An 18,242-nucleotide genomic window follows, 5' to 3' on the forward strand; every position below is an offset into this window, starting at 1 on the left:
TAAAAACCGCACACCTCTCACTGCCACGTCATACTTCCCGTTGCTCCCTTACTCCCGTCGCTTTTGCTACGTCGTCGTCGCCCAGCCCACAGCCTTCTCGTTCCGGCGCAGATCGAAAGCGAATATTCGTTTTTTAGTTATATTTCCTCCCTAAATAATCCGAAATTAATCCTTCGATTTTCTTCCGTATCTGACGGCGTCCCCCCCTCCCCTCGGAACGGGGTTGCTACTAGCGGCTATAAACGACGCCGTCTGACGAACCGTCTCCGACTCCCGAATTATTGATCTTGTTAATACCATAAAAAAATCAAAACCGGTAAATTTAACTCAAACTATTCTTTTGATCATAAAAAACCCCAAACTGATACACCTATGATAATTTTATCCCAAACTAATTTTTTGACCACCAAAAACTCCAAACTGGTACACCTGTGACAATTTTACCCCGAACTAATTTTTTGATTGCAAAAAACTCCAAACCGGTACATCTGTGACAAATTCACTCTTCGTTAGTTTCCGTTAAATTTTATTGTGGAATTGCTATGTTTGATGATACGTGGTAGTTGACCGGTATACCAGTTTAGGGTTTCACCCCTCTGTTTATCACAAGTTTACCAATTTGTGATTTTTCGTGATATTAATTCAATTTAACGGAGGGTAAATTTATCACAAACGTACTAGTTTAGGGTTTTTTGTGATCAAAAAATTAGTTCGGGATAAATTTATCACGGGTGTACCAATTTGAGGTTTTTGGTGGTCAAAAAATTAATTCAGGATAAAATTATCACGTGTGTACCAGTTTGGGGTTTTTTATGATAAAAAAATAATTCGGAGTAAAATTTATCATATTTGTATCGATTTAAAATTTTTTTTTTAGGTTTTTAAAAATAATTTGGTAAATTTATCATATTTGTATCGGGTTCGGGTTATCAAAAAAAAAAAAAAAAAATTTTACGGTATTAATCTTTATTGGTCTCGCTCGCTCAACAGGGAAAGAAATTTCTTTTAAAAATGGAATCTTTCTCATTAGAATTTAACAAGCGAAAAAGAAAAAAATTGCCATTTTTTTTTCGATTTTTCGGGGGTTGGGGGAGCGACAGAAGTGTCCCACATATTCTGCTTCCTTTTGAGCAGTCGTGGTGCATCACAGAAGCTGAACTCGGAAAATCTTCTGCCGGTGCAAAAGCAAGCCGAAGCAAAGCAAGCACATTGTCTCCCCGAGTGCTTTTGCGTTCGCGTTGTACTTCCGAAGTTCCTCGAGCGCAGCGCGAGAAGACGCCCTCCCGGCGGTTCGCGTTCCCACTCGGAAGCCGAGGAGGATCTGAGGATTTTCGGTTCGCGATTGCGCAACCCTTTTGGTTTTTGTGGCCCTTTTCTTTTGGCTTCTTCTTTGGTTGTTGTTGGGTGCTTTCTGGGAGGAGAGTTGAGGTTCGGGAGTGTGGTGTGCGGGGATTAGATTGTGGGGTTGGGTGAGGAGGGATTTCGCTTGTTGGGTGGCAGAGATGTTCACCGACGGCCTGGACACCAATGCCCTCAGATGGGTAAGAGAGGTCAGCTTCCCTGGATCACGTTGCCCTTTTTTTTTTCAGCGAGGTTAAATTTTGGGTCTTTGTTTGTGGGTTTCTTTTTTTGTTGTTGATAGTGATCTCGGGGCACTTCGCATGTTATGTTGTTTGATGTTTGATTCTGTCGTAGGGACTGGCGAGATTGCCGATTTCTCTCTGTTTGATGTCTTCCCTCCCTCCAGAGAAGCTACATTCTCAGCTTTTTGGATTTTTTTCTGTGTTTCTCTATGTATAAGTGCTGGTACGTTTTTGTTTGGAAAGAAATATTCGATAAAGATTTGCAATTCCTTATCTGGATTCTCGTGATTTATTCACATCGACGCAATTGCAGCTGTGAAAATTTCTTATTCGGTTGGTGCAGTTTTCTCAGATTCTGTCGTTTCCTGTCATCTAAGTCGGCGACTGTGATTTTTTCAGAGCTTTCAGTTGATCAACTTTTTGCAATAAAATTGAGATGTGGGTATTGTTTTTATTCCTTTTCAGAATGATGGTGCGCTCCCGCATTCAACTCTGAGGACGAGGATGGATCCTGTCATCGGCACACGAAAAGGTGGCCGTGGTTTTGGACTACCCCCGACGTCAAAGTTCCGTAGTGGCCATCTCCCTGCAAGTGCAATCTCAGTGACAAGTACCATACGTCGCAATGCTGAGGATAGTGGCTCGGCGTCAGAGAATGACATGAGTACTGATTCAGAAGAAGAAGTTTATGGCAGGCGTTACTCCCTAGATTCGTCTCCTCGAGATGACATAGTTAGCAATGGAAAGGTTCATGGCTTGAGGAACCCTTTGCAAGGCCGGCCACGATATACCAGCGATTATATGTACTCGGATGTCAGTTCTTCGGTGGAAACAATGGTGGGTGGACAGGGTCAGATTAGAGAAAAAGGGAACGGGAGGTACCCAGTTCAACAGAGTGGTTACACAGAAGATGAGTCCTCTGATTCAGCTGCTAGCTCAGAATTTTCTACCACGCAAGTTGGTAGCATAAATGGGGCTATTCCACAGAGTAGAGCATATGTTTCTGAAGGATATACCTCGAGTGCGCCTTCGCGAGTGAATACATCTACTGCTGTGAAGGTTTGTCTTTTCCAAAAAATAAAAAAAATGCTGCTGTTAATTGAGTTAGTCTTATCTGAAGTTCTGCATTTTGGTAAATTTTCCTGTCCAATATGACACTGCATACGTGCTTATTGATGGAGCAAATCTACCCTTTTGCATGTGGGGATTCAGGTATATGTGTTTAAATGTCTATACTAACAATGGCAGGCAGAACAGTTTCTAGTCGTTTAGCATAGATTGTACACTATATCACTTACTGATGCATGAATTAGAGAGCGTTGTGCCCAATCAGCAAATGGGTACACTATTGATCAAGAAAGTTGTATGTGTTTTTCTAAGCAAATACTTCTGCTGCCGAGTATTGAACGATGAGTATTAATATTTGCAGTGGATAAATACAAACGAGGTGGCATGCTATACTGACTGAATGGGATGAGAATTATTTATGAAATGGATAAAATAGCATAATCCCCATTTCACCGCTCTATCGTGATTAGGGCCATTATATGTCACTTATCTGTTACTCTTAGTACCGGCATTTAAATTTGACTATTGTACGTGCACGGTTGGAGTTGTGAGCGGGATTTTCCTTTTTGTAGGCAATTGGTGCCTGTTATTGGTATTATTATCATTTTAAGAAACTTCTCAGTTGGATGGAAGTAGTAACCGGTTTTTTGAGTTTGGAAATTTTGTAAAGTTGATTTTTTGCTGAAGTAACCTTCCTTGCAGGGTGCCAGAAAAATGCAGAATGGTAAATACTCGGATGATGATATTCCCAGTGCGCCTCCTTTTGGCAGTTCTGCCCGTGAAATCAGAAAACCAGTAGAACAAACACCAGCCTCTCGAGCTCAAAGTAGAGTAGGAATTCAAGACTCTGCAGGTCTCAAAGCTACTGATGCCCCAGAAATAGTTAAATCAACATCTGCGAATAATGGGAATGAAAGTGCGAGTAAGAGTGCAGAGCAATTTGTCAGGTGTGTTGAAGCTCTGCAATTGTTCTCTCCATGGAAACCATAAGTCGATGCACAAAGCACTAGAAGAGCTTTTTACTAATTTTTTCTGGAATTGACACTCACATCATGGCTTGATCCCAATTCACAGGGCTACTCCTAGCGCAGACAATGTTTTGCCCTCCAGTTCACACCCTCCTCGTCTTCCAGCATTTCATGCAATGTAACATTTGATGATTGTAGTTGTGGCTTCTGTTGAAGATAATCAGTTCTTTTGACCTGTAATCTGTCTTTTATTCTGTTTCCTTTTCTTTAAACGATATGCAGTGCTTTGGGTCCTTGGCATGCTGTGATAGCATATGATGCATGTGTACGCCTCTGCCTCAATGCTTGGGCAAGGGGCTGCATGGAGGCTCCTATGTTTCTGGAAAATGAGTGCCTTCTGCTGAGGGATGCATTTAGGTGAGTAAGCCTTTCTTTTTCTCCATGGTTTTTGACAAGAATTCTTTTTGTGTCAGAATTGCTTTACCTCGTCTTTTTTCAAGTTTATGGTCGGCCGCCTGAAACCTTGCGTTCTACAGCTTGCAGAAAGTTCTGCTGCAGTCAGAGGAGGAACTCCTGTCTAAGCGATCAGCTGAGCTCGCTAGTGAGGGAGCTGCACCGAAACCCAAGAAAATTATTGGCAAGATGAAGGTTCAAGGTATTCTATCATCCTTTCTTTTGTCACTATAATGTTTTTGTCTTGATTCTTAGGCTGTATATAATTTTGTTCATATAGACTCCGAGTTCCTAAGATGTCCTTGCTTTTTGCAGTAAGGAAAGTTAAAATGGCCCTGGATCCTCCTACGGGATGCAATATACTAGCTCTGAAGACACCTTCATCATTGAGGATGCCATCGCTAAAAATGGAAGTTCTACGACATAACTTCTCCAACATTCAGTCAACTCTGTCCTCCAAATGGCAAGCTCTTGGAAATGTCCGCACAACGCCCAGAATTGCAGCAAAGGGTTCCTTCTCACGCCAGAGCTTGGCGTACGTACATGCCAGTACTCGTTACTTGAAGCAAGTTTCGGGACTTCTGAAAACTGGGGTAACAAGTCTGCGTAACAGCTCAACATCATATGAGGTTGTGCAAGGTAAATGGAGATTCACAATGCCTTCTTAGTGGTGGGAAGTGAAAGCCCTGTGTTTTGCTATATATTTGCAATTGCTGATATGTTTAGTTAGCGAGCACCTATACGGACTTTGAGATAGAAAATGGGGATGACAGACAGTTGATTACCAAGTCCATCTACTACGCATCTTAGAACATCAGAATCTATATGGCAAGAAGTTCTTTTGCTGGGTTCTTTGGAATTTGTGAGCAAATATAGCCATATGGAACATGGAAATATGGGTGTAGTTTGAGTAATCAACATATTGTTCCTCACAACAGCATGATATATTTCAGTTTCATTTTCTTACAAAATCTATTGCTATTTTATCGTCAGAAACATACTCTTGTCTGTTGAGACTGAAAAGTACAAGTGAAGAAGATGCCATACGCTTGCAACCTGGATCTGGTGAAACTCATGTCTTGTAAGTCATCTATGTTATTTTCAACTCTTTGGAATTTTATTGTTCAAGATAAATTCTATTGACAACTCTACAGCTTTCCTGATGGTGCAGGAGATGATCTAATTGTTGAAGTTCAGGATTCAAAGGGAAAATATTATGGTCGTGTCCTGGCACAGGTGGCAACTATTGCCGACGACCCGGTAACTTCTTGTTATGACTTTTGAATATACCTGTACAAGTTTAACTTGGGCACTACTTTGCTGGGGTGGTTACTCTCGGCTCCTGATAGATGTTTCAATGAGGAAGATAACATAAGCTTGTCTTGAAATTGGATTCAGGCTGACAAGTTGCGCTGGTGGTCTATTTATCGTGAGCCAGATCATGAGCTTGTTGGGAAACTGCAGCTTTATATAAATTACTCAACTAGTTCTGAAGACAATGGTCATCTCAAGGTGAGTTTCTTTAGTAGCATTAGATTGATACTTGTCTTTTGTTGAGTATTGTTAGACTGTTGTTACTTTCTAGTTTCTACATGACATATCTGAGATCTCATGTAGATGCCTACTACTATAGAAACACATAAACGGTGAATTATGTGTGTCCAAGTTGGCTCTGACTTCTGTGGGCATTAAAGTAGAGCATGTGAGATTAAGAAGCTGATGATAGAGAGTATCTTCAAACTGCTGCTCAGGGCTGCTGTTTTTATTATCCTGTTTTCTATTAAAGGCCATGTTGGAGAGGAGAGTCAAAGTTTTGCAATTTTCTAACTTGAAGTCGTGAATTTGATCTTTCAGAATTTCCCTTCTTTTCCAGAAATACGTGTCATCATGCATCCTTTTGAACATTTCAAGCAGACTAAATGAGGTTTCCTTCTAAACCAAAGGAAGTTACTGGGATAGAAGACAGATATCTATTGTAGGAAGTATTTTAGGATTCAAAAATTCTTGAATTAACTCAGGAAGAACACTGAAGCAGAATCCGAAAGTGCTTTTAGATTAAGCTTTTTAGACTTCTGGCTTCCTTATCGTGTGGAGCTATGTATGGCTAGTAACAACTGTATAGAGGTTTTGTCGATTGCAATCACCTATTTTCTGACTTCCCTAAGAGCCTGTTAAGGCCCTGGGTCACAGTTGAACCGTGGGGTGGGAACTCTGCAAATTAAGCAGCTCAAAGACTTACCATGGTTTACTCTGCAAACCAAGCAGCAGAGAGTTACTATGGTTTACCCTGCAAACTAAGCAGCTCTGAGTCTTACCATGGTTTAGTGCAGTGATTCTTGTTTGATTGAGGAATATGCTTATCTGTTTAATGATCTGTCAAATATCTGAGTTCTTTCTCAAACACTTGTGGATGATTTTGAATTTTAATGTCTTCTCTTGGCTGTTGTTGACTTCACCTTTCTTTGGATTCTAGTATGGGACCGTTGCAGAAACTGTTGCATATGACCTGGTTCTAGAAGTTGCTATGAAGGTGCAACAGTTTCAACAAAGAAACCTGTTGTTGGATGGTCCTTGGAAATGGCTTTTAACAGAGTTTGCTTCATATTATGGAGTTTCTGATGTCTACTCCAAGCTAAGGTAGGGAGATGGTTGCTTTTGCCACACTTTCTGTTGGAGTTGTTAATGATGTCATCGATCAATAAATATCCTTCTCAATTTTCTGGCAATTTTCTGTTATGGTTGAGATTTTCACATTCTTGGCAGATACCTTTCATACATAATGGATGTGGCCACTCCTACTGCCGACTGCCTTAAACTGGTTCATGACTTATTGATCCCTGTACTTATGAAAGGCCAAAGTAGAGGCACATTAAGCCATCAGGAGGTAAATTTCAGCTTTCGAATTCTTTTTTTGTCATAAGAATTTGATTGTGTTAGATGGTGGGACTGCCTTTGTTGCCTTTTGTACAACTTTATTATTTTCATTGATGGCTTCCTTTCTTCTTGAGTCCTTTTAGTTCTGGGCTTTATGCTTGAGTGCATTCATCGTGAAATTTATGTACTATCTTCATTTGCTTCAACAGAACCGCATATTGGGAGAAGGCAAAGATCAGATTGAACAGATTCTTGCTCTTGTTTTTGAGAACTACAAGTCACTGGATGAGTCAACACTCTCGGGGATTATGGACGTTTTCAGGCCTGCAACTGGGGTTGCTGCACCTGCCTTGGAACCCGCTATCAAATTATACACGTTGCTTCATGATATACTGTCTCCCGAGGCACAGACTAGTCTGTGTCAGTATTTCCAGGTCCAAGATATTGACATGCTCCCAAATGCCAATTTCCTTTATTTGTGTGATTTATTTACTGTTATCTCCTTTTAACCTTATTTAAAGCATTGCGCTTGCAGACTGCCGCCAGAAAGAGATCAAGAAGACACTTGACTGAGACTGATGAATATGTTACAAGCAATACTGAGATTATGCTGATGGATCCAGTATCTATGTCCACTGCCTACCAGAAGATGACCGCACTTTGCATGAATATAAAGAACGAAATTTCTACAGATATTGAGATCCATAATCAGCATATACTGCCTAGGTATGCTCTCATGCTCATAGAAAGACACAAAGGACTTGTTCTGGAAAATCAGTTGCATTTGCATTAGCATCAGCATTCAGCATTGCAGTTGAGCTTGATAATGCACGTCAGTTTCTTACAATTAGGTTCAGAATGCCTAAGCACTAAAAATAGTTATATGACCACTATTAAGCTTTTTCATTGTTAATGTTGGTGTTGCTCGCTAAAGTAACAACAGTAATACTGCTTATCTGCTGTGAAAACTAGCTGGTGATTTCTAGTAACCACAGCATGCCATTGTTGTCACACTACTAGTACTTGCAAGATTGCTGCCAATTCTAGTCATATTTTGTTGACCACCATAGGATTGTTCTCGTGCTAGTTGCACATGCATGAGAAGAACATCAAGGTTGCCACTTCGTGGAAGAAGATTAGACATGGAACTCATCTGCGTGAGGTCTTGCAAATTGCTATTTTCTTGGGGGCATCTTGTGTGGACCGTCTGCACATTTCTGTTGCTTACTTGGTAGAACAATTACTGAGTTCTGCAATTATTCTGATGATAATTGTTTGTTGCAGTTTCATTGACCTGCCAAATTTATCTTCTTCAATATACAGCAGTGAGTTATGCAATAGATTGCGTGCATTTCTTACTGCTTGCCCACCCTCGGGTCCTTCCCCTCCTGTGGCAGAGCTTGTCATTGCTACATCTGATTTTCAGAGGGATCTTGCTAGCTGGAAAATCAGGTATGGAACTGTAATGAAATACACTGCTGCTCTATGTGACACTGTGCCTTGGATGATACTAACGCTTTTTATTTTCTTTTTAAAATTTCCACAGTCCTGTGAAAGGTGGCGTCGATGCTAAAGAATTGTTCCATCTGTATATTTTGGTGTGGATTCAAGATAAGCGCATGTTATTACTTGAGTCATGTAAATTGGACAAGGTATGACTTTGCAAGGTCGTTGTGCTTTCAATCTCATAATCTTATTCGGTTCTCACTTTTGCAATGGAATAGAAGGCCTGTTAGATTGGTTGCTTCTGTTTCAAGAATCTTAATCTGGTGAACACTTCCATCACTTTGCAGGTGAAATGGTCAGGTGTTAGGACTCAACATTCTACGACTCCCTTCGTGGATGAAATGTATGATCGGCTGAGAGCGATGTTGAATGACTATGAAGTGATCATTTGCAGGTGGCCAGAATACATATTTGTGCTCGAGAATGTATGTCATCATGATTATCCTTCACTCTTTATCCATTTAAATGAAATTACTGATATTGCTTATACTTCATCAAATAATTTCTTGTCCTTTTCTTTAATGTATCTTGGCATGTGCCAGTGCCTGCGTTTATTTTCTACTTGAAAAGGTTTACAAGAATGTAGGTAAACTTGTCCTTTCGGAGCATATAAAGATGGAAAGCTATGTGTAATAAAGCTGTAATTCTTCTGTTAAATAGGCTATTGCTGATATCGAGAAGGCAGTGGTGGAATCTCTGGACAAACAATATGCAGATGTCCTCTCACCTTTGAAGGATAATCTAACACCTAAGAAATTTGGCCTTAAGTATGTCCAGAAACTTGCAAAGCGATCAGTATGCTCCTATACTGTGCCTGATGAGGTGAGTCTTGATTTCATGAAGTCTCACAGTCCATTAATCGATATTTTTAAGTTCCTCTGGTGTTTGTCTTATATAATTTGGTGTCCTAATGATGCTCGCGCGCAGCTTGGGGTACTTCTAAATTCCTTAAAGAGAATGATAGACATCTTGCGCCCTAAGATAGAACTCCAGTTCAAGTCATGGGGTTCCTGCATGCCCATCAGTGGAAACACTGCTCCTGGAGAGCGTCTCAGCGAGGTGGCAGTCATGCTGAGAGCCAAATTCAGAAACTATATGCAGGCTGTTGTGGAGAAACTTGCCGAGAATGTTAGTATCCACTCACGCCGTTGTTAATTTCTGTGAAAGTTATTATTTTTATATGGAAATGTCGAATATTGGAGTATAACCTGATTTTGGGTCCACACAATATGGAAATGAGCATGTGTTTTCAAAAGTTGGCAAAAAGTAGTTTTGAAGCTCGTAGTGTGGAAAGTACCAGAGAAAGAATGTCTGTTACACTTGAAGTTGTATCTAATAGCTGATGGTTCCCTATGGTGGGAGGCCTCTATTCCTTGTGAAAGACTTGCAAGCGTGATTTTCTTTATGGAGTCATGCTTCCATTGGCTTTTGTTTCTTCTTGCCTCATTGTTGGATTATATGATCTATGCAGCTTTGTTTTTATCATGCAACTTTTAGCGAGTTGCGCTTTCATCTTTAACTTATTTAGTAGTGCTGATCCTGTAAACTTGCATCACTCATTGTTCCAATCTCCTCACGTCTCTGACTTCCAGATTGTTCTTTGTCTTCTAGTCAAAGTCACAGGCCTCTACAAAACTGAAAAAGGTTCTGCAAGATTCCAAAGGGACTGTGGTGGAATCGGATGTACGGGGTAGAATGCAACCCCTGAGAGAGCAGCTGACGGAAACAATGAATCATCTTCACACAGTCTTCGAAACTCACGTCTTTGTCGCTCTTTGCCGAGGTTACTGGGACCGGATGGGACAGGTAGATCACACTCAAAATATTGATGCAGATTGTTGCAGTTTCCTGATGACTGAAATAATAAGATTTGTTTCATCGATGATGCAGGATGTTCTGAGTTTCCTGGAGAACAGGAAGGAGAACAGGTCGTGGTATAAAGGTTCACGAATTGCTGTATCTGTAAGTAGAAAAATCTAAGATTTTTGATCTGGCAGTGTTTAATAGAGTAGAGGAGCATGCATAGAGCATCGCTGGCAACTATTTAGGATAGGGGCCCCTTTATCTACACTAATTGTTATTTTGTTAATAGGGCACAGGCACTGTTTAACAAGAGTCAACTTGGTGCTTTTTTTATTTTTAATTAATTTCAATTAGTGGAAGTAGATATAAGTGTGTTTAGGATGAAAGTAACCCCAATTTCATGGAAAAGGAATACTTTAAAAGCATGTGCTTAGCTCGACATCGAGTTAGGAAATTTCATCTGCTTGCTTTTCTATTTTCCCCCTTTCCTTCCAAATGGTGGTAACTTTTGCATTACCTGCGCAGATCTTGGATGATACTTTTGCATCACAAATGCAACAGCTTCTTGGGAACACTCTGCAAGAGAAAGACCTTGAACCTCCTAGATCGATCATGGAAGTGCGGTCGATACTGTGCAAGGATGCTCCCGATCACAAGGACAGTGCATTTTACTATTAGGCTTGTGTATATAGACTCGAGTTGAAGATCAAGTAAAGCTGGAGTTTAGGAGCCTGAGATATAAAGCCATTGCACGATAAGTGATAGGGCAGATGCGGGAGCCGAGAACACTTTTCCTGTAGTGTTCTCGTGCTTCTTTCTGTCTGCCGGAATGCGCGTGGCATCGATAGTATTACAATTTTTGTATCGACTCTTGTGGCAATTTTGTAGAGGGAGCAAGCAACTCTGCTGCTCCAAGCATAGTATTTGTCAGTAGAGTGACAGAAAGCTAATGCTCATATATATAGTTTTCCTGTCATGTGCATATGTCAATGCAATAGTTTTTTCTTCCTTCGTTTTATTCTAACTTTTTACAAATTGTTAGCATTTTAATCACCATGATGACTCCTCTACTGCCCCAATTAACTTGGGAGATTAGACCAGGGTTATTTCTGGACTTGAAAATAGAATGTTGCCTTGATAAAACAGAGCATTTCGAGAGTAGAGATAGAAGAACTTAAGAATTGGTTTACCAAGTTACTGTTATAAAATCTGGTAATATAATATATGACCCAATTGAGGATGTATAGTTGAATCTGTAGGTTGGCAAGTTGATATCCGATTTGGACGCTTTGTGTGAAGATCATGAGGATGCAACGAATAGAGTGGATGAGATCTACAACTCGCTGGGTAAGTAAAGAATTGTTTATTGCTGTGGAGTGCGATCAACGAAAACAATCAATCAAGTCCCTCCTCAATATGAAATGCTGAAGGTGTCCAAGATTTTCAAGAGTTTAAGAGAATACGAATTCAAGATGGAAGAACTTGAATCACGTGATGACAGAGTATATAGACGAATCAAGCAAGGATGATGGCTTGGAAGTAGTATGCTTCTGGTGTGGATACATTGTTGCTTATCAATGTCCATTGCAGGTCCATGTTGGGCAAAACAAGCAAGATTCAGTTCAATGTGGATGTGAAGATCACGCCAGCATAATAGAAAATATGGATATTGTGACATCATCGTTATATTTTCGCAAAGAGTTTAATCAGGAGTTTTTTCGATACATGTCCTAATGAAACTTCTTTTGGCATGAGGAAAGAACTCGTGATGCGGATGAAACTAACGAATTCAATTGTTTCACGTTTCAAAACTGGAGGGCAAGTCGCTTCCAATAGGGGGAGAGTGATGCAGCCAACAAAATCATGCAAGACGACATTTGTATATTGACGTTTTTACTGAGTTTTAGTGAAGATGGACTTTGCAACTGAAATAGGCACTGCATGTATATGAGTCGCAAGTCCTGATGCATGCTGAGTGCATGTGCTCTTAACATTGCAAAGTACCGAGAGGTGTAACTGTTTTTGCATTCAGTATGAGAGATTTTTACATCGCATTCGTATCCGAACTTCAAATGTAGAACAGATACCCATTTACATGATTAAGTAACATCAGAGGGTAATTAATCAAACTGGAACGCCTAATAAACGCACTAATGTCAAACAACATGGACAACATCAGACTGCATTGGCAGGACAAGCATGGAATGAACTAATTAAGCTCCTCTTCAGGCAGATCATGCAGATCAGAGAAGCTTTGATATAACATGACAAGATGTCCAAAAGGCATTTGAGGCAGCCCTCAGAAGTACTGGGTTCTGATAGATCCTGAAAAGAACAGACATTGACCACAATTACATCGAGATCGAGAGATCGAGAGAGAGAGAGTTAATTGCAGAGGTCAAGCGCTGGATATATATCAAAGAGTATGGAGGTTGAGAATTGTCAAAAGAACAGTGTAGGAAATAATAAACCAATATTTGAGAGGAGATTAACTATAAGACACACCCAATGGCTGTTGCCCCCCAGGATGCTACGTTATAGATGACTTTGCTCCCGTCCCATGCCTTCCGGAGCTTACCTTTCTTCTTTTTCACAGAAAATGTCTTGCTAAGAGCTAAGAGGAAATTGAAAGTGTGTCAGGATTCTTCTTATCAACCATTGATGTATAAAATGTTATCCCCTTTCCATGCACTGACAGCCTATCAAGTACTTTTTGTGACTAGTAGGAAAATACAGTAAAACTACTGAGAGGCTTTAATGTCTGACCTGCTTGGAGTTGATTAGGAGTTAATTCCTGAAATCGCACAGCGGCTCTGTTAGCAAAGTCATATGTTCACATGAGGTATATTCCAATTCATGCTTATCTTGAAAAAAATAGTATCAAGCGAGTATGCCTATGGCATGAATTGATCATTTATTTAATTCGTCATGCTTTTTAATGCATGACTTTTCAAGCAAAATGCACATAAACTTGAAATATGACCTCAGCTCCAATATGCCTTTACAATATATGAAGCTCATGAAAATATGTAACCAATCTGTAGGACGAATACATATAAGAAACCCCCATCAACAAGATCAACTAAAGAAAATATTTGCCTTCTTTAAGATTCAAAGCGCTCTGAGGTTGGAAAAGCTTGAGTTGCTGAAATGCATGTTCATTATGCCATGGGGAAGGAATAAGCGTGCCTCGCTGAAGATCAGAGGCATTAGTTGATGCTTCTCAAGCAGGTGACACAATTTTTCAATCATGTAAAACAGAGCAGGTTCCTCTGATCTCTATCATTCAAGATACATGCTATAAGACACTGCTACAATCAGCATCCATCGTACACTGATGCAGAACAAAGTTCTAGTGGGATATGTTCTGTGCCAACCTAAGAGCAGCATAAGTTGTATCATTCAGGAATTGGGACAATACGAAGCTCCTATAACCTTGGCACTTATAGGTGTTATGATGCATTATGAATTGTTCTCATGTCAAAGCAGGACGAGCCCAGGTGTGTAGACCTCGATAGATCCAGGTTGTATGAGCTCTTTACAACCACAACAATGTTGGAAGTCTGAGTCCTATTAGGAACTCAATAGTGCAGTCATCAACTTCCATTGACCAAAACATCAGATTGACCAACATTTGCCACAGTTTCGGGAGACATTATTGCCTGCATCCTGAGCAGTAGGCTAGTATATGTAATCTTTTGGGTCAGGTGGATCCCATATGGGACCCACATGATCCACCGGATCAGATACATTGGGCCATATGCTCCTGGTGCACTAAAGTGACCACCAATCTCCAGGATGTACTACCACTTATTCCACTCCGATGTAACTTTTCTCTACTAGTGTCAATAGTTGATTGTCCAACCATACCAGACTAGTTATCATTGAATAAATCATTCTAATAACATCAAAACAAAAGAATATATAATGCAAAATCCAGCGCAATCGACATACTAATAAATATGATATATCGGCTGATTGTTCATAGTTCGCGAAATCTTTGACCCTGGTTAATCAAGTAGCGCATTTCATGTCTTTTAACAAGTGTCTGTCATCGAAGCCCTTGATGGAAGCTCATTATGCAATATGCTAATACATCGAAGCTCATTATGCTAATACATCGAAGCTCTTAATGGATGAGCTCATTATGCAATATGCAATAAGCTCATTATGCTAATACATCGAAGCTCTTAATGGATGAGCTCATTATGCAATATGCAAATAGATAAGCAAAATATTTGAATTAACTGGCTTCGGGGAACAAACTTGCATACCTTTGTCTGCTTGAGAGAAGACAGATATGCAGCCATGAAGCAAGCAATACCCTCTACAATATCTTCTTGCCTCACTAGAACATAATCCTCTTTATCCAAATCTGCATTTTCAGTTTCCCAAAGGTCATTTTCATCGACCATATCCCAAGAGCTACCTTCCTCTGCTGCCATATGAGAAAATAACTATCAATTGATCTTGAGCAGACTGATAATTAGAACAGTTATGCAGTCTTAACAATTGAAAAGTCCCCAGGGTCCATAGGGCAACAGCTCTGAATTGCATTCCACAACTTAAACAAGACACCGTTTGGAAGCATACCATTTTGAGGAACTGACACCTTAGCGCACTCAAGCTTTTCAAGGAATTCTGGGCATTCAACTCTAGATTTCAGAAGCTCGCATAACTGTATTAAAACAGGAAGAAAAGCATGCGTCAGTAGACAACATACATGTGACTGGTGAGTTCCCCGCAGAAATTTACTGATGGCTTAATGAACAGTATGGTTAACTGTTATCACGACCTTTCTTCCATTATTTTTAGGGTGCTTCTGGATTTTCTATTGGAAGGACATTTTGTCAACCAAGAACCATAGAAGAATCAACAAAAAATTGTTGGAAGCAAGATCCGACCAAAAAAGAGAGTGAAGCGCAAGTCACTCTTGTGAGATTGCATATGCAACAGATGATAGAAAACCCATCATGGATAGTTATGCAAAGCCATTTGTAATCGGAAGAAATTAAAAATCGTCCTCTCATGAGACAGCGAAGCCCATCACCAGCTGAATTGCCATCTTCTACAGCACTAACATGGTCATGGAAATACTGCTCTTCAATTTTTTTGTTCTTTTCCGCTATGAAAAATTGGTCCCAGAAATGCATGATCACAATTCTGACTACTAAAATTTCACTTCCAAGAACAAGTTCTCCAATCAACCAGCAAAAAAGCCAATGGAATCACAATTCTGACCTACGTAAGCCCGAAACATTGATGAAGCTGGAAAACAATCCACAGCCAACCTCAGGCCTACTTTAGAAGTCAAACATTCTTCGTATATTTGACCTGAAAATAAAAAGGCGTAAAATCCCTAGACTTAATACTATAAGTCAGAGTACCAAGGACAAAGAAAAGGACCAAAATAAACACATTGATGAACAATCATAACGTGTTAAAGCCCACCAAGGTAAATGGCTTGTCACATGATCCTCATATTTTGATAAAAATCTCATTTTGATCAGAGAAGCAGTTATTTTGGAGGCCATGCTACTTTGAAGCAACGACCTTTGCAGTATAACAGCAGCTCTCAGTTAAACAGGTCAAGAATGTAAAATCATCTATTCACTAGCATGCAGCACCTCCGACACAATCAGCTCCGTCAACATGACTAATTTCCCGGATTTGGCTATCGGACAGGGATCACGCATAACCAATACAAGAAAATGAACAGCTGTCTATGAGATCTAAAGGTCAGGATCTTTCTGAATTTCTAACACGATGATCGAAATCTGTGTACGTAGAGCGCACAAAAGTACCAACATGTGAATGACTCATAGCGGCAGATACAACTGACATCCATCCAGATACTGCATTAATATCTGCCACCCAAAATGAAAGCACTCAAACATTAAGTGATTCCAAAAATGTTATTTCGATAATGACAATTCTTGACATTACACATTACTGCCCCGTCAAAAAGAAGCAAATGCCAATAGTTTACTCGATGTAAATAGAAAGAATTGTAGTTTTATTTGCTATTCACAGCCCAAACTCTTAAGTAACGAACAAAAATAGAAACTTTAACTGAATCTAATTCTCCCCATAACGCCACCGAGATACAAATCAATTCCAGCAAAGAGGGGCGAATCCCCCGCACGCGCATTTATCAAGTTGCCTACTACTTCTCGAATTCGAAAGTTTCTTCCTTTCCTCTTTCCCTTTTTCATTTTCCCTTCCTACTGAAGTTTAACTTCCCGGAATTAATGCGAACTATCTAAAGCAGCTGAAAAATGCCAACACAATTCAAAGTAGATCAATGAACAGCACATAAGGCTCAAATTTCCTAGCTGAGCGACGCAACTGAACATGCCGAGAAAAACGCCACCGCCGCTATACCTCATCAGCTTCTCGATCTCGGCAGGTGGATGCCGAGTCACGGCGGCTCGGCTCCGCGCCGTCATCGTCTGGATCGTCGCCGTCGTCGTCGGCATCCACGCCGCCCTCGCCATTGCCGAGCAGCTCGAGAGCCCTCTGGCACTGCTCCAGCACGGCCTGCAGGGTCTTCCGCTTCACGCGGACCGCCGTCGCGTCGCTCGACCCGGGATTCGAGCGCGAGTCCATCGCCTCCTCCATGAAGAGATTGGGAAAGAAAAGGAAAGAACGGAATTCAAATTCACCCCAACCCCCAGGTGAAGAAGGAACTCGCGCTATTTCGGAGAATCCGAGACACGGGGGGGGGGGGGGGCGTCTTTCGAATTCCTGACGAGATTCGGACGGAGGTCGAGGGAGGAATGATTTTGTTCTCGTCGTCGTCGTCGTCGTCGTCGTCGTTGCCGATGATGTTTGGGCATGCGATCGGGTTCCTCCTCACGTCGTATTTTACCTTTGTCCCACGCCTGCTGGCCGTACTATATGTTTCTTTTTGGCCTTGGCCGAAATGTCGTCGAGGTGTACGTAACTTTCTTTTTGGGTAATTGACCTGAATCTATCGTAATTTCTTTTTTCGCCACGTCGACAACGTAACTTACCATGATCATGACATTCATTCATAATTTGTAAACTCGAAAGGCCTTATCAATGGAATAACTATACTGGTATGTCGTAATTTTCATTAGTTGATAGTAACATCCACGATCGGTAATTTTCCTTTCATTTTTGCAAGTAGCTACCTCTTTTTAATGTCATTCGACCATTGAGTTTCTTTCTTTTTTATTTTTTTTCCTTTTTGATCCAACAGAGCAGGTTACATGCGAGACTGACCTTGTGAATTGCCGGTCTCGACCGTATAATCCCCCCTTAAACTTTCATTTTCTGGAGCCATGGCTAGGAGCGATGGCGGCTCGTTCGACACCGGCGACCATGGACTGGCAGAATTGAAGAGTTGGGCCGAACTTCCAAATATGGAGCCACGGTCGCGAGCGATGACGACTCGTTTGGCTCCGACGGCCATGGACAGGTTGAGTTGAAGAGCCATGGACAACGGCCAAATTCGAAAGGAAAATAAGGGAAGAAGAAAGAAAAGAAAAGTTAAAATTTTATATTTTTTATTCGAACTCAACGATACGTGTCGATCTATTATTAAACCTAAATAAAAACGCATATCGGCAATTGACGTGACGCTTTATAACCGCTCAATATTTCTCGCCTTAAAGAATATCAACTAGGAAAGTACAAAAAAAACATAACTCACTTTTCAGAGTATTTCCATTACCCGCGTCTACCTTTTGAAATTACATATTTCACCCCCCGCCCAACTATAATGACCAAAGTACCCTCGGATGACCAAATCAGGATGAAGTGATGGGACTAGCTTTGAAACGACACCTGAGTAGTTTTTAAAAATTTCTATATATTTATAATCTTCCAATCTTGTTATATATATATAGGACGTATGGTCATAATGGGAATACAGTAAAAATGTAACAAATAAGCTAAAATAGCTCACGACCACATTTATGTGCGTACTGGGCTCATAATGGGCCCAGTATCTGTAAGTCCC

At 40.6% G+C, this 18,242-nt stretch overlaps 2 protein-coding genes across 5 annotated transcripts; one reads left to right on the top strand and one right to left on the bottom strand.

Moving 5' to 3' along the window:
- The first annotated feature begins 1,137 nt into the window (after window positions 1–1,137).
- LOC115675805 (uncharacterized) lies at window positions 1,138–11,188 on the top strand. Its single transcript, XM_030598584.2, has 22 exons — window positions 1,138–1,550; window positions 2,049–2,642; window positions 3,354–3,598; window positions 3,726–3,797; window positions 3,902–4,036; window positions 4,156–4,274; window positions 4,388–4,711; window positions 5,066–5,153; window positions 5,227–5,332; window positions 5,471–5,584; window positions 6,546–6,709; window positions 6,836–6,956; window positions 7,156–7,380; window positions 7,482–7,672; window positions 8,231–8,398; window positions 8,493–8,598; window positions 8,740–8,877; window positions 9,113–9,274; window positions 9,380–9,580; window positions 10,064–10,258; window positions 10,343–10,414; window positions 10,781–11,188. Exons 1-22 carry the CDS (start codon window positions 1,503–1,505, stop codon window positions 10,931–10,933), a joined length of 3,741 nt encoding a protein of 1,246 aa, XP_030454444.2. The 5' UTR covers window positions 1,138–1,502; the 3' UTR covers window positions 10,934–11,188.
- Window positions 11,189–12,260: 1,072 nt separating this feature from the next.
- Window positions 12,261–16,997, bottom strand: LOC115675808 (uncharacterized). Of its 4 annotated transcripts, none has more exons than XM_030598589.2 (6): window positions 16,640–16,996; window positions 14,849–14,933; window positions 14,530–14,690; window positions 13,022–13,049; window positions 12,761–12,869; window positions 12,261–12,580 (listed from the first exon to the last, which is right to left on the bottom strand). In XM_030598589.2, the coding sequence occupies exons 1-6, from the start codon at window positions 16,874–16,876 to the stop codon at window positions 12,499–12,501; spliced, it is 702 nt and encodes a 233-aa protein (XP_030454449.2). In that variant the 5' UTR covers window positions 16,877–16,996; the 3' UTR covers window positions 12,261–12,498. The 4 variants fall into 4 exon arrangements, with proteins under 4 accessions (XP_030454449.2, XP_030454448.2, XP_056173009.1 ...); XM_030598588.2 differs by having other exon boundaries at window positions 14,530–14,693; XM_056317034.1 differs by lacking the exon at window positions 12,761–12,869 and having other exon boundaries at window positions 14,530–14,693; window positions 16,640–16,997.
- Between the last annotated feature and the right edge of the window lie 1,245 nt (window positions 16,998–18,242).

The sequence above is a fragment of the Syzygium oleosum genome, unplaced genomic scaffold, assembly GCF_021117445.2.
Source record: "Syzygium oleosum isolate NSW1041296 unplaced genomic scaffold, Sole_v2.1 Sole_v2.13, whole genome shotgun sequence".
Taxonomy (NCBI): Eukaryota; Viridiplantae; Streptophyta; class Magnoliopsida; order Myrtales; family Myrtaceae; genus Syzygium; species Syzygium oleosum.